The 15,577-nt window shown below is 44.9% G+C and overlaps 2 protein-coding genes and 1 pseudogene across 8 annotated transcripts in view; 1 reads left to right on the top strand and 2 right to left on the bottom strand.

Annotated features, from left to right (window-relative positions):
- SNX29 (sorting nexin 29) overlaps positions 1–4,785 on the bottom strand; it is a 565,105-nt gene extending 560,320 nt beyond the window's left edge. For all 7 annotated transcript variants that reach the window (XR_011076885.1, XR_011076887.1, XM_068565494.1 and 4 more), the window contains exon 1: positions 4,695–4,785. Coding sequence is in view for 5 of the 7 variants with exons in the window: in XM_068565494.1 (XP_068421595.1) it covers positions 4,695–4,701 (7 nt within the window). In the remaining 2 variants the exon portion in view is untranslated. The remainder of the gene's footprint in view (positions 1–4,694) is intronic.
- A 3,231-nt stretch (positions 4,786–8,016) lies between these two features.
- Positions 8,017–9,628, top strand: LOC137778430 (V-type proton ATPase subunit B, brain isoform pseudogene; annotated as a pseudogene).
- A 409-nt stretch (positions 9,629–10,037) lies between these two features.
- On the bottom strand, positions 10,038–13,708 carry TNFRSF17 (TNF receptor superfamily member 17). Its single transcript, XM_068524627.1, has 4 exons — positions 13,624–13,708; positions 12,324–12,441; positions 11,836–11,967; positions 10,038–10,327 (listed from the first exon to the last, which is right to left on the bottom strand). Exons 2-4 carry the CDS (start codon positions 12,439–12,441, stop codon positions 10,038–10,040), a joined length of 540 nt encoding a protein of 179 aa, XP_068380728.1. The 5' UTR covers positions 13,624–13,708.
- Between the last annotated feature and the right edge of the window lie 1,869 nt (positions 13,709–15,577).

Genomic DNA, 15,577 nt, shown 5'->3' with positions numbered 1-15,577 from the left:
ATCTGACCTCTGCCTCCACTCCAATATTTTCAGCTGCAAGACACAACAGACTCTAATTGCCAATTTATAGGCTACGCGAGAAACTGAGAAACATGTCAAACTACACCAAAAGGATTCCATCAGCAAAATCCCACAAAGAAACCTAACAGGATAAACTGTTACCCTCAAAAAAAATGGCAAGGGGGCAAAAAAAACGGGAGAGATGAAAGGGGAACCCATAGTTTAAAAAAAGACTTTGTGGGGCTTCCCTGGTGGCGCAGTGGTTGAGAATCTGCCTGCCAATGCAGGGGAAACGGGTTCGAGCCCTGGTCTGGGAGGATCCCACATGCCGCGGAGCAACTAGGCCCGTAAGCCACAATTACTGAGCCTGCGCGTCTGGAGCCTGTGCTCCGCAACAAGAGAGGCCGCAATAATGAAAGGCCCGCGCACCGCGATGAAGAGTGGCCCCCAGTTGCCGCAACTGGAGAAAGCCCTCACACAGAAACGAAGACCCAACACAGCCATAAATAAATAAATAAATAAATAAATAAAAATTGTATAACTTTAAAAAAAAAAAAAGACTTTGTGCTTCAAAGGATACCATCAAGAAAGTGAAAAACAACCCACAGAACAGGAGAACATTTTTTGCAAAGATATCTGATAAGGAACTTGTAGCCAGAAATTATATAGCATTCTTACAGCTCAACAATAAAAACAACCCAATTAAAAAAAAAAAATGGACAAAGAATCTGAACAGACATTGGTCCAGAGAAAATATACAAATGGCCAACAAGCACATGAAAAAATGCTCAATATCATTACTCATTAGGGAAATGCAAATCAAAGCCACAAAGAGATACCACTTTACACTCACTAGAGATACCACTTTACACTCACTAGAATGGTTATTATCAAAAAGACTATTGGTGAGGGCAGGAAGAAACCAGAACCTTTTTACAGTGCTGTAAATGATGCAGGAATGGAAAATGGTGCAGCTGCTTTGGAAAACAGTCTGACAGTTCCTCAAATACACTCAGCAATTCTGCTCTTAGATATCTGTCCAAGAGGAATGAAAACATATTATCCACCCAAAAATTTGTACGTGAATGTTCACAGCAGCATTATTCATAATAGCCAAAAGGTGGAAACAAGTCCATGTCTGTCAAATGATGAATGGATAAACAAAATGTGGAATATCCGTACAACAGAATATTATTGTCACAAAAAGGAATAAAGTACAGATACATGCTACAACATGATGAATCTTAAAAACATGATACTTAGTGAAAAGAGACACAAAAGGTCACATATTGTATGATTTGATTTATATGAAATATCCAGACTAGGCAAATCCATAGAGAAAGTAGATTAGTGGTTGCCTGGGGCTGAAGGAACAGAAAATGAAGAAGAGCTATTAACAGGTGTGAAGTTTCTTTTTTGGAGTAATGAAAATGTTCTAAAATTTATTATGGTGATGTTTGCACAATTCTGTAAATATGTTAAACATTAAAAAAAAAACTTAAAAAGAGAGAAAGAGACCTAAAAAAATTAAAAGACAAACCAATTTGCATTGTTTAAACCATATTTAGACCCTGACTTTTAAAAATACACTATAGGGAATTCCCTGGCAGTCCAGCAGTTAAGACTCAGAGCTTTCACTGCCGGGGCCTGGGTTCAATCCCTGCTCGGGGAACTAAGATCGGGCAAGCCATGCGGCGTGGCCAAAACAAAATACACTGTAAAATAAAATTATAAGGCAATCATGGAAATTTAACATTGAATATCTGATATTAATGAATTACTGCTCATTTCCTATAGGTATGATAATGGAATTGAGTTATTTTTTTAAAAAAGGAGTCCCTATATCTTAGAGAGAAATATTTTTTTAAAACTTTACAGATGAAATGATATAGGACTTCCCTGGTGGCGCACTGGTTAAGAATCCACCTGCCAATGCAGGGGACATGGGTTCAATCCCTGGTCTGGGAAGATCCCACATGCCGCGGAGCAACTAAGCCCGTGCACCACAAGTACTGAGCCTGCGATCTAGGGCCTGCAAGCCACAACTACTGAGCCCGCGCACCACAACTACTGAAGTCCGCGTGCTGCAACTACTGAAGCCTGCGGGCCTAGAGCCCGTGCTCCACAAGAGAAGCCACCGCAATGAGAAGCCCACGCACCGCAGCAAAAAGTAGCTCCCGCTCGCTGCAACTAAAGCCCGCGCACAGCAACAAAGACCCAACGCAGCCAAAAAAAAAAAAGAACAAGAAGAAATGATAGGATTTGCTGGGTGTCTAGGATTTGCTTCAAAATAAACTGGGGAGAGAGGTAGGAAGTAGACAGGTATGTGGGTGAAGTGTCATGAGTTGGTAATTGTTCATTAGACTATTCTCTCCACTTTTTTTTGCGTGAAATTTTCTTTAAAAAAAATACGCAAAAGAGAGTAAATATTTCCATGCCACATTATTTTATGTGCCAATTATTAATCCCATAGGTGGAAAATACCTTGGACTTCCCCTTCCAATCCTCAGCAACCACTTTTTCTGCCTCAATTACAATCTTTCCAAAAGAAGGCTTTCATCCTTCATGGTTTTTCCTTAAAAAGCCATGTGTTGGTTTCCTTCTGTAATTTGTTTAACCTTAGACCTAATGGGGTTTTTTAACTGAGTTTTAAAACTTCCTTAGTTTTGACAGTAAGTTGCTCCTTAAAGTACACATTGGTCAGTTTCCCTTGGCTTGTCAATTTCACTTGCTCCCAATGAAGACAGTAGAGAGAATGGTCCAGAACTGTGAGCTCAAGGCAGAGACTCCATGGTCACATTAAAAAGAAAAGCTTCTCGGGCTTCCCTGGTGGCGCAGTGGTTGAGAATCTGCCTGCTAATGCAGGGGACACGGGTTCGAGCCCTCGTCTGGGAAGATCCCACATGCCACGGAACAACTAGGCCCGTGAGCCACAACTACTGAGCCTGCGCGTCTGGAGCCCGTGCTCCGCAACAAGAGAGGCCACGATAGTGAGAGGCCCGCGCACCGCGATGAAGAGTGGCCCCCGCTTGCCGCAACTAGAGGAAGCCCTCTCACAGAAACGAAGACCCAACACAGCGAGAGAGAGAGAGAGAGAGAGAGAGAGAGAGAGAGAGAGAGAGAGAATGGCAGCTCTCAAGTTCCTGACTACACACCATGTAAGGGGCACAGTACCATTCGCTTTACCTGAGTAACGTTAGTCATTGCAACAAGCCTAGGATACAGGTACTATTATTTATCCTCATTTTGCTGAGACTTCCAGAACGGCAGAGCAACTTGCTCTAAATCACACAGGTTTATGTGGCAGAGCAGGTATTTGAACCCAAGCTGTCTGCCCACAAGGTCTGCACTTATTTCAGGCTGTACTACCTCCTGGGTGGAAACCAGCTCATCGCATCTTTGTTGTGGTATCACTAATGTTCAAGGACCAGAAACTCTAGTGAGGCCAAAAATCATCTGACAACAGAAGCTGGACTATCTCCCAGGAAAACCCCCCTCCCCAGTTCCCCCATTAGGACCATCAATTTCACAAACCTTGCTCATGAATAGCAAAACAAAAGGCACCTAAGTTATGTAAAATGATCCACAGAGTTAACTTAAAAGTTAAAGATGAAGAGAGACACATGACCTTCACCTTGCCCCGCCTCGACCTCCAGACATGCCTGAGTCCAAGGCCAGGGCCAGCTGGGCTGGTTGCAAGGATTCTGTAGAGGCTATTCCACAGTGAGGGGAAAACAGGCAGAAGGAGGGTAGGCGGGTCCTCCTAAGTAAATCCAGATCCCAGTCAGGGCAGCTGCAAGGCTTCCCTGAGTCACTCCCATCTCTACATACTACACCCAGGAATGACTTAGCACCAAAACACCAACGGATCTCATGAGTGGAAAGGGCTGAGAACACGCGTCCAAGTCTAGGGACTAAACTTCAGAAACACTGAAGGCAAGCTGTCCACACATACCTCAAGCCTCCCACCAAAACCACCCTGCTCCCCAGTGGGAGGGACAGGGTCGGACTGGGAAGGGCAGAGGTCCCCAAATGAGCTCAGCATTGGACAAGAGGGGAAGGGCTGCTGGGCAGGACTAGGGAGACCTCAAATGAGCTAGGACAAGAAATGGAAGGAGCTGGAGTATGAAAAAATAACCAAAATACAAGAAGCAGAACCAGAGAGGGAAAATGAGGAGAACCAAGCGTCCTCTGGAACCGAGAGCTAGCGGGGGACACAAGGCTCAGGAGGCAGCAAACTAAGAATGAGGCACTCTTTGCCTGTGTGTAGATCGGAGTGACTGGGGACAGGGGCCTGGGTGGTGGGAATGACTGGGGAGCAGGGGGACCCGCAACTGGAACTGGGACTCAGGGAGTCTAGGAGTTAGGAGGGACTGAGACACAGGAGGTCTGAGAACAGGGGGTCGGTAACTGGACTGGGAGGGACTGGGCGATCTGGGGGACAGGTGTCCAGGAGCCGGTTGTAAGTGATGGACAGGAGTCAAGGGACTAGGAGTGCCTGGACCCGGGACGCCAGAAAAGTGCAGGTGACCAGAAGCTAGGAACTGGGCGTACATGGGGGTCAGGAAACTGGGAGCGATGGGACGGGGTCCGCGAGCGAGCGGGACGCAGGGACTCGGGGGCCGGAGTGTGCAGCTGGTGCGACGGAAGCCGGGGCGGCTGGGGCGGGTGACAGCGGCCAGGCCGCCACTCACCGCTCATGGTGCCGCTCCCCGGGCCGGTGCCTGCCGTGCCGCCGCCACTGCCGCCGCCACTGCCGCTGCAGCCCTCCAGGCAGGCCAGGAGACGGCTCGCCCCGCCCCGCCTGCCGCCCCGCCCCGGAAGTAGAACCCAGCCGGCGCGGCCCCGCCCCCCGACCCGGAACGTAAACACCCGCGCCAGGCGGCAGAGTTGGGGTGACGCTCGCCGCGCCGAGTCTGCTGGACGCCCGAGGCAGACCGGAGAGCCCCGCAGCGACGCCTCGCGATCAGCAAGGCGGGGACCGGACGGGACGCCTCCCCGCCATCCTGGGCTCACACCTCTGTCGGGGAGCCAGACGGGACGGTGGCCACGAGGAACGAGACAACGCGGTTCCAGAGAGCGCTAGAAGCGGAACGGGGAAATTTAAAAAGAGGAATGGGCCAAAGCGTGGGGACAGGGGAGGTGGGCAGTCCCGGGGGGCCACTCTCTGGAGACGACTTTAGAGACCTGGATGGTAAGAGGGAGACGGCCCGGGAAGATCGACGGGAAGGGTGTTCCAGAAGGAGGGGTTGACTGGAGTGAAAGGGTGAGGGAGAAGAGGTGTGAGAGAGGAGATTGAAGAGGTGGGTGGAGGGCCCTGCAGGCCATGGTGAATGGGTTGGACTTTCCTGCCTAACTCTAAGGAGATAAGGGAATGCGAAATCATTACAAGAATTTAAGGAGGGGAGTGACGCAATGTGAATTAGGTTTTAAGGTGATTCCTCTTCCTGGGTTGAGAATGAATTGTAGTGGGGCAGGGTGGAGAAGGGGCAGCTGGTTAGGGGGCCACTGCAATTGTCTGGCAAGAGATACTAGTGCCTGGGGCTAGGGTGGTGGCAGTGGTCTGAACGTAGATGGGTTGTGTTTCAAAGAAGGTCAGGTTACTGCCCCATTTTACAGATAAGGGAAAGGGGACTCAGAAAGGTTAAAGGAGTGTTTTCCCAACTTGTTTTGCCCACAACCCAGAGTAAAAGAAAATGCATGTTACACCACAACCCAGTACACAAATACATATATTTAAGAAGCTGTTTAACAAAACAATTCTGTAGGGAATGTATTCTCTTCGACTTTTCTTTTTTTCAATGCTGAGACGATTGATCACTCCTAAGTCTTGATCCACAAAACACTGAATTGAGGCCCCCACGGGGAAATGGAGCCAGAATTCCAGCCGAGTTCTGCGTGACCCACATCCCCATGGTCTTCCTACTACATTGCCTCTCAACACATACTCTCTGGCCCCTGGGAATTTACCTTTTGGATTCAGCAGAGATCGAGAGATCTTTGGAGAAGGATGCTCTGCAGCATTACTTATAATAGAGAAAAAGTGAAAAGCACCAAAGCCAGGTTACAGAAGAATAGCTAAGCAAATCATGGCCCACCTCACAAAGAATCTCGTAGTTGAAAGTGCTAATTATAAAGGTTATGGAAATGCAAGGAAAAGCCAGTGATAACAGAATAAGTTAAAAAAAAAAAGCCCCATTCAGGGAATTCCCCCGTGGTCCAGTGGTTAAGCCTACATGCTTCCACTGCAGGGGGCATGGGTTTGATCCCTGGTCAGGGAACTGGTAAGATCCCACATGCCACACGGTTTAGAAAAAAAAAAAGCCCCATGCAAAATGGTCTGTACACCATGATTACAATTGTGTCAAAAGTCAAAATACAGTCATGTGCAGGGACTATGATAGAATGTAAAAATGAAAATACTTGTGTGTTTTGTTGGTGGGGTTGTTTTTCCCATTTTCAAAATTGTACTTTGTAGTTGTTGCTAATTTGTTATTCTAGTTAAAGAGTCAGTGTGTCTGAATCCCTCCTCTCCCCCACAGAAAGCCTAGTTTAGGTCTGTCTGCCTCTGTAACTTTTGGTGAGACATCACATACTTGCTTCATGGAATTGTCATGAGGATACGTGTTATACCTTCTCCTAGCGCCCTGTACCCTTTCTTCATGGCACTTGAGATGGTATAGGTTATTGAACTCGTAGAGTGTGCTTTACATTTTCCACCACCAGCCACCCCCCTTTAAGTATTGTAATTCCTTCCTCCCGAGATTTAGCCTGGTACTGGAGGACCAAGAATCAGAAGCCTGATGTCAGCAGCTCTTCTGGGCTTTTGAAAAAATCTAAACTCATTGAGGGGGGTGAGGGGAGAAGGAAGAAGGCCTGTGAAAAACTAGGAGGAATATTCCCAGGCCATATAACAGAAAAGGAGTGTGTGCCTGCCCTCAAAGAGACTAGACCTCAAAGCACTAATAAAAACCATGATGGCAACGTAACTAACACAAAGTACTTAACATGAACCAGAAACTTTTCATGGGAATAAATAAATAATAAATGTATGTGTGTGTATATTTTCATTTAATCCTTAAAACAACATTATAAATAGATACTATTATTATCCCCATTTTACAGATGGGGAAACTGAGGCATAGAGTGGTTAAGTAACTTTCTCACAGTCACCCAATGTCTATAACTTCCTAGTAACAGAGCCTGGAGTCAAACTCCAAGAGCCAGTGCCTTCACCACTGTACTGCGTTGTCTCCTATGGCCCTCAAAGGCCTGGAATGGAGCCATGATGGGCCCTGAGTGGGTAAAAAGTTCCCACCAAGTTTCTCCATACCCAAAACCTGACACAAAAGCCACAAAGCCCCAAGACCTTCAGGGTCTCTGCTGTGGTGCCAGTGGGCATCTTAACAATGATCAAAGTCAACAGATTACCAGAGGGCACTGCCTATTGCACAGCCCCTTCCGTAGCACCTCAGGACCTTTGCACAACCCAGGGAAGGCAACCCTCTCCCAATAATGACTAAGATTTTAGCCCAAAGAGATGGGGAAACTCAGAAATAGAATTAAATTGATGTGAAGAGGGAAAAGGGAATAGATCAGAATGTCTGGGTTTAAATCTGGCCCTGCCATTTACCGGCTATGTAATCTTGCTCTGACTTAGTTTCTGTCATCATCTGTAACATGCAGATAATAATGATCCACGTACCTTGTGGTTTGTTGTATATATTAAATGAGTTAGTACAGGTAAAGCACTTGGAACAACCCCTAGCACATTAGTAAGGGTAAATAAATGCTAGCTGTCATTATTATTACCTGCATGTAGGTGCAAAAATGATACCTAGTACCCATTTATCACAGTTTGCAACTACACGTTTATTTATGTGATTATAATAATGCCTGATGCCTCCATGAAGCTGAAAGCTCACAAGGTCAGGAACTGGCCATGCACTGCACACTGAATTAGTGTGGCTGGCTCTAGGCTTCTCCTGTAGATAGAAAGTACATAGGATGCTCGAGAGTCAAGTCTAGGAACCCTGAGGATGAACTGACCCTTTTATTCACTATTCCACATCGAGCTGCAAACCCATCAGATGGAACCATGTGATCATTGTGGCCACCAGCTGACCCCACAGCCACCTTCTGCCTCCCTTGGACCCACCCAGGAATTTCTGAGCCTTCTTTATGTTTCCCAGATATGCTGAGATTGTGCACTTAACACCACCTGATGGCACGAAGAGGAGTGGGCAAGTTCTAGAAGTTAGTGGTTCCAAAGCAGTGGTTCAGGTATTTGAAGGGACTTCAGGTATAGATGCCAAGAAGACATCCTGTGAGTTTACTGGGGATATTCTCCGAACGCCAGTGTCTGAGGATATGCTTGGTCGGGTATTCAATGGATCAGGAAAACCCATCGACAGAGGTCCTGTTGTACTGGCTGAAGACTTCCTTGATATCGTGGGCCAGCCAATCCATCCTCAGTGTCGGATCTATCCAGAGGAGATGATTCAGACCGGCATTTTGGCCATAGACGGCATGAACAGTATTGCTAGGGGGCAGAAAATTCCTATCTTCTCTGCTGCTGGCTTACCGAACAATGAGATTGCAGCTCAAATCTGTCGCCAGGCTGGTTTGGTAAAAAAATCCAAAGATGTAGTGGACTACAGTGAGGAAAATTTTGTGATTGTATTTGCTGCTATGGGTGTAAACATGGAAACTGCCCGGTTCTTCAAATCTGACTTTGAAGAAAATGGCTCAATGGACAACGTCTGCCTCTTTTTGAACTTGGCTAACGACCCAACTATTGAGCGAATTATCACTCCTCGCTTGGCTCTAACCACGGCCGAGTTCCTTGGCCTATCAGTGTGAGAAACATGTATTGGTTATCCTAACAGACATGAGTTCTTATGCTGAAGCACTTCGAGAGGTTTGAGCAGCCAGGGAAGAGGTTCCTGGTCGACGAGGTTTCCCAGGTTACATGTATACAGATTTAGCCACAATATATGAACGTGCTGGTAGAGTGGAAGGTAGAAATGGCTCTATTACTCAAATTCCTATTCTCACCATGCCTAACGATGATATCACTCACCCCATCCCTGACTTGACTGGATATATTACAGAGGGGCAGATCTATGTGGACAGACAGCTACACAACAGACAGATTTACCCGCCTATTAATGTGCTGCCCTCGTTGTCTCAGTTAATGAAGTCTGCTATTGGAGAAGGTATGACCAGAAAGGATCATGCCAATGTATCTAACCAGCTGTATGCATGCTATGCTATTGGTAAGGATGTGCAGGCCATGAAAGCCGTAGTTGGAGAAGAAGCCCTTACCTCAGATGATCTGCTTTACTTGGAATTTCTGCAGAAGTTTGAGAGGAACTTCACTGCTCAGGGTCCTTATGAAAACCGCACTGTCTATGAGACTTTGGACATTGGCTGGCAACTGCTCCGAATCTTCCCCAAAGAAATGCTGAAGAGAATCCCTCAGAGCACCTTGAGCGAATTCTACCCTCGAGACTCTGCAAAGCATTAGCTGCTACTTCATCGCTGGCTCGATGCTCTTGTGAAATACTGGTTCTGCTTTCTTTATTCCTTTTGCACTCCCCCATCCCCACCTTTGTGTTGGAGTTTACTGTGTTACCCTGTAATTAAAAACAAAGAATAGGTAAAAAAAAAAAGAAAGTATATAGGATAACCTTGCTTTCCTTTAACAATAAAAAGAAATCCAGTCTGTCCTGAAATGTATGTGTGCGTGTATAGGAGAGAAGTGGTCTAGCCACAGAAATGTGTGACTATGGAATCTACACATTGCAGTGCTTTTTTTTTTTCAGTGAGTCAATTTAATCATGAAACCAAGGAAGTTTCCACCGCTAAGCTCCCAACAGTAAGGTAGAAAAATATACCTAACAAAGATTTTCCAGAATTAGAGAACAAAAAGCCATATCATCCACTGATAAGTACAATCATCCTAAAAAGATCTCATACATCATCCTTTTCTTCTGACAAAAGATTTTCCAAGTAGCTCTATACCATCGAAATGGTTAATTAGCTGGGAAAATTGATTTCTCCGTCCCCGTGACACTGGAGGCAGCTAGCAGGCTGTTGCAGTAGTCGTTTGTTTTCGTGGTAACAAGAATGGTTGCACCTTCCTCCATGGCTGGGAGTGGAAAGAAATGGTCAGAATCGACCTTTGGTTTGCTCCTGACACAGTCTTCACACGTACATTCTTCCACTGTGTACCCAAGGCCTCTCGAAAGAAGAGTTTCCACACCAGTCCCGCCATTGTCGCTCTCATACAGGTCTGCGTTAGCTTCCTTCTGGAGAGCCGATCCTGATTATGCAGAAACAGAACCGTTAACCTAAACTTTTCAGGGCGCATGGTTGTGCCAGACTTAGCAGCACACATCCGGGATCAAAGCATCATGAGATGTGTCTCTTCCCACAGAACAAATAAGTGGGTCCTACACTAGAAATCATGAACCGACAGACCATGGGCCACACTGGGTTCAAAGACATGCTTGGTTTAGGGCGTACAGTGTTTTTAAGTGTTTGCTTGTCTGTTTTACATTGGCCCACATTTGAAAAGCAAGAGATTTTACATACAAATCTAGACAACTGGCCTCTTTTTTTTTTTTTTTTTTTAAGAAAACAAAATGTGGCCACTAGGAGCCAACATTCCTACACGGAAACAATTGGGAGTCAATAGCACCTGTCTCCTTCAAGCAGGGCACGGGCTCCCCTATCGCCGAAGCCTCAAGCAGCCCACTACATTCGTTTCTCACCCACTTGGCCCTTGGATGCATTAAGGTACTGAGCCTTTTTACACACGTGAACTGACAAATTACCATATGTTACAGCACACCAAAATCAGTGTTGGGTGACACTTTAGAATTCACAGTAAAGATGCTTCTCTTACAGAGCATTTTGTGGCAGATTACTTTTTTTTTTTAAATGAATCTGTCATGCTCACAGAAGGAAGGAGTCTCCGCTACATCCCCATATATGTCTATGAAGGCACGTTTACTACTTCCTCAGCCTTCTGCAGTGTAACTCCATCTTCCAAAACGTCACACTAAAGTCACTCCCCACCTGTCTCTCAGACCCCAGGCAAAAAAAGAGAAATGAGTAAATCATATGGAATAGCCATCTCCCTCCCTTTACTGCACTAGAAAGCAAATGAGGTGGATGCTTTACAGATTATGCACGGAAAATACATGCAAAAGAAATAGGGCAATGGCTGCAAAGTGTTCGGGAGTTAGATCATGGGCAAAGGTGCTGAAATATTTTGATCTTACAAAGCCTTTAAGTAGAACATTCACTTCTCTGGGACTGGTTCTCTACTGCTTAATAAAGATAAAAATCTTTGAGATGATTGCTTAAATAATCCAGGAGCAACTGGTATTCATTTCTAGCATTTTTCACAGTAAAATGTTCACCCAAGCAAACAACACTTATATTTGTATGAAAATATGGCCATGGATCTTGCCAAATATACTTTTCCCAATAGTACCAAACCTGGCTAGCTTTTCTGATAGCATGACGTTTAATCAATGTGCTAACTTTGTCAAAGAGATGGATGTTTCCCAAGGAAGCCTCAGTACTTCAAAAGAGTAATTAGAAAAAAGGTTGGGGAAGGCTGACATTGTAGGACATCAGCAAAGAAGGTGTAAACATTGAAAAGAAAGCTCGCTTCTTCCAAGAGTTCATTTAACCTGTCATCTAACACACTCAAAAGGGCCCTTACCGGATGAGACACTCAACATGAAAAAAGAAAAGGAACTGAAATTCATCATAGCCACCTCTTGGAAACAGATTTCAAAGATCAACCATCAAACCAACCTGTGTTTTTAAATTCATCCTTTAATGGCTCGGAGCTCATCTTCCTGAGCAAGAACATCAACACGAAAACTGTCAAAGAAACTATCAAGCTGAGGCCCAAACAGGTCCAGAGAATTGCATTTGTTCCTTTCACTGAATTAAAAGAATGTCAGAGAGATAATGAACTGATAACATCATATCCACATCAAGTAAAGATTATTTGCCGTCCAATTCCCCTAATTCCTCAGCATTGACTTTTAAATTCTAAACAATACTTAACTAGGAGAGCTGATAAAAAAATCTCTGCTGTTAAGATTGCAGAATAAAATTGAGTTCAGTTCTGAATAATTGTTCGTTCCTGTTGGCATTTAAATGTTGCCTAATTTTCTTCCTCTTTTTGATCCAGAAAATCTCACCACCTTCCCCATAATATTTCTTCTTTGAATAAAGTCAATACAGAGAGAGAAGACGTCACACCAATGAGGAATTGTTCGAGCAGTATTACTTACTTGTATTACAATAACGCTGACATATTAGAGGAGGGGTATTAGGGCATCGAAGGTGACACGGTTTGCAAGCATTCAGCAATCTGTCAAAATATTCATTTTGGAAGCACTGTTGAGCCATCTGGAACGGGATCGCAAAAAGAAACAAGGAAACCACAGAAAGAACAGCATGGGAGGACAAGTAAAATCTCGTCGAGAATTCCCCAGCAAATGTAATGACAGCTACTGGAATGTTGAGGGAAAAAAAGAACTTCACATCAATGACTTGGTTCTTATGGGGGCTGACTCCTTTTACCGTGGCTAAGGATTTGAATACCAACACTAATTCCAGTTTCTAAGTTTGAGGCCCGGGTGGGGTAAGAGATGGAGCGTATGTAGCAAGGGCTATGGTTTATACCTGAAACAGAAACTGCTTATTTATAGAGGAAATTTCTCAGGCAGGTGACAGTTGCAGGATGTCGACAAGCCTGAGGCATCAAGCAGAAGGTTCAGTAACCATTTTTGGAGCATCTGTTTGTGAGCTGTGCTGTGTGATGGGCCCCAGGGAGAGAGATAAGACAAGGTCTGTGTCCCTCAAGAACTAAAAATCTAACAGAGGAGATAGAAATTCACTCGAATAACCACAAAGTGTAGTAGGAAGATAGAATATGAGAGGGAAGGAATATGAAGCATGCCTACCAGGTTTTAAACCTAGGAAGAATCCCAGAATTCCGACAAACAGGGATTTCTAGGGTAAAAGTTAAATTGGCAAGAGGGTTGGGGGAAAGATAGGTTTGGGACATAATAATAATATATGACTATTAATATATTATTAATATCTATGTTCCATTGTTGAAATTTTAGAAAAACAACAGTTGAGCATGTAGAAAAATTATCCGCAATCATAGCGTCCAGAAGTAATCACTGTTAGTATTTTGGTGTATCACACAGAGTTTGCAAACAGGCCTGCCAATGTGTTCTTTTTTTTTTTTAATTTTTATTTTATTTTATATTACAGTATAGTTGATTTACAATGTTGTGTTGGTTTCAGGTGTACAGCAAAGTGATTTAGTTATACATATACTTGTATCTATTCTTTTTCAGATTCTTTTCCCATAAAGGTTATTACAGAGTATTGAGTAGAGTTCTCTGTGCTATTGCCAATGTGTTCTATTTGGCCAACTCCTGGGAGGATTTCTGTAGGTGGATGGAGGGATAGATAGACAGATAAATAGATAGATAGGGAGGTGTATTTTCCTTTTTACATAAATGGAATCACATGCATTTGTTTCTAACCATACTGAGAAATAAATCAAAATCTTACATTCCTCTAGGGTCCAGGCAGTGAGGTCAACAGGTGTGACACCCTGGGTGGGACAACCAGGAGCTGAAAGGGCTGGCCCAGCAGGTCCCACGCCCTCAGGCTCCTGCCAAATGGTGACCTTTGGGAGACAGGAAAGGACACAGGAAAAGCATGATTAGAGATAGGCAAGGACAAAGATTACCCCTCCTATCAGCCAAGCAAGGAGAGCTTCAGGAAAGGATAGGAAGTGGGGTCAAATTCTGCAGAAAAGTCAGAGGTGGTGCACTAAGGAAGGGGGTCATTGGTGGCCTTTGAGTATGTCAGTGGGCATATTGTAGGTATTTAAGGAGTGGAGAGAAAGAGGAGGTGGCCAAGGTGGGCCACGCCTGGGAAGTCTGGTGGAAACCAGAACTGAGCTTCGATATCTCTTGGAAAAGAAAGCACTACTGTTTCTGACAGATGTACTGGCTCAGGTGCCTGAAGTCCCATGTAGAAGGACATGCACTGCAACATCATTTGTATTCACAAGAGCCTGACCATCAGTGGGGAATCCACTGTAGAATACGACACAGCCATCAAAAAGAATGAGACCAACGTGCTCTGATATGAACAATACATCACCAAGTGGAAGACACAAGGTACTGAACAGTGTGTTTATAATCTTCTCTCCTGTGTTTACAAAATAAAATATGTAGGGTCTATATATAGAGATATAAACATACACTACATCTGGAAAGATACTCAGGAGACTGATAATAATCACTGCCTCTGGCAAGAGACATAAAGTCCAGGGTGGAAGAAAATAAAAAAAACTTACTTTTCACTGAAAAATCTTTGGTACTGCTTGAATAACTTTTTTAATAATGATGATTTTTTTTTTAATAAGAATCATTTTTTTAAAGTGTGGTGTCTTAGTCCATTCAGGCTGCTATACAAAATACCATAGACTGGGTGGCTTATAAACAACAAAAATATATTTCTCACAGTTCTGGAGGCTGGGAAATCCAAGATCAAGGTGTCAGCAGATTTGGTGTCTGGTGAGAGCCCACAGAGAGCTAGGTGTCTTTTCACTATAAACTCTCATGGTGGAGGGGGCAGGAGATCTCCCTGGAGTCTCTTTCATAAGGACACTAATCCCATTCATGAGGGCTCCACCCTCATGACCTAATAATCTCCCAAAGACCTCTAAATGCCATCACACTGGGGATTAGGTTTCAACATAAGAATTTGGGGTGGGGGGGGCACAAACATTCAGTCTACAGCAACTGGGGAGCTTGGAGGAGGGAAAAGAGTAGAGTGAAAGAAAAGTTTCCCAAAGATGAAGAGCATAGGCTAAGGGGGGAAGAGTAAAGATTAAAGAAGTCAGAGAAACCAGTGATGGGCAGAGTCTGAGACAGTGTGAGGCCTGAAAGCCAAAGCACCAAGGAAGCCCTTCCCCGGCACCCTCACTGAGCCGTACGAGCAGTGAAGGCCTGCCGAGGTTGCTCTTAATCCCTTGTAGGCCTCGGGCGTCTTGGAAAAGCCCAGGAATGGCTCCGTCCTCAGAGAGGTCACTGCAGACATCTACTGGCATGTTGCCAAGCCTCTCAGATGTGCTGGGTGGGCTTCTAGGGACCAGGCCGGGAGGCTTCATCTTGCCTCAGGCTCTCTCCCCACAAGCATCTTCTCTCCCCCAGTTGTTTCAAGCTTGAACCAGAGAGCGCAGGCCTTGGAGCGGTACCACATCAATGGATGGGCGGCCCAGAGAGGATGGTGATGCCATCCTGCTGAGGCTCCCCAGGGTAGCTCTGGTCCCTCCCCTTCCCCAGGTTTGCTGTTCAGCTTGTTCAGCTCTCTCTTTGATGCTGTGAGGAAAACCTGTGATCCTCCCAATAAAATCCCATTTTGGCTTAAGTTAGCCAGAGTCAGTTTGGGTTGGTTGCTAACAATCCAAAAATAAAAATAAAATCCTTAACCGTTTTATCCCATTCTTAAC

Source organism: Eschrichtius robustus, chromosome 16, assembly GCF_028021215.1.
Source record: "Eschrichtius robustus isolate mEscRob2 chromosome 16, mEscRob2.pri, whole genome shotgun sequence".
NCBI lineage: Eukaryota > Metazoa > Chordata > Mammalia > Artiodactyla > Eschrichtiidae > Eschrichtius > Eschrichtius robustus.
This window is presented reverse-complemented; position numbering and strand designations above follow the sequence as displayed.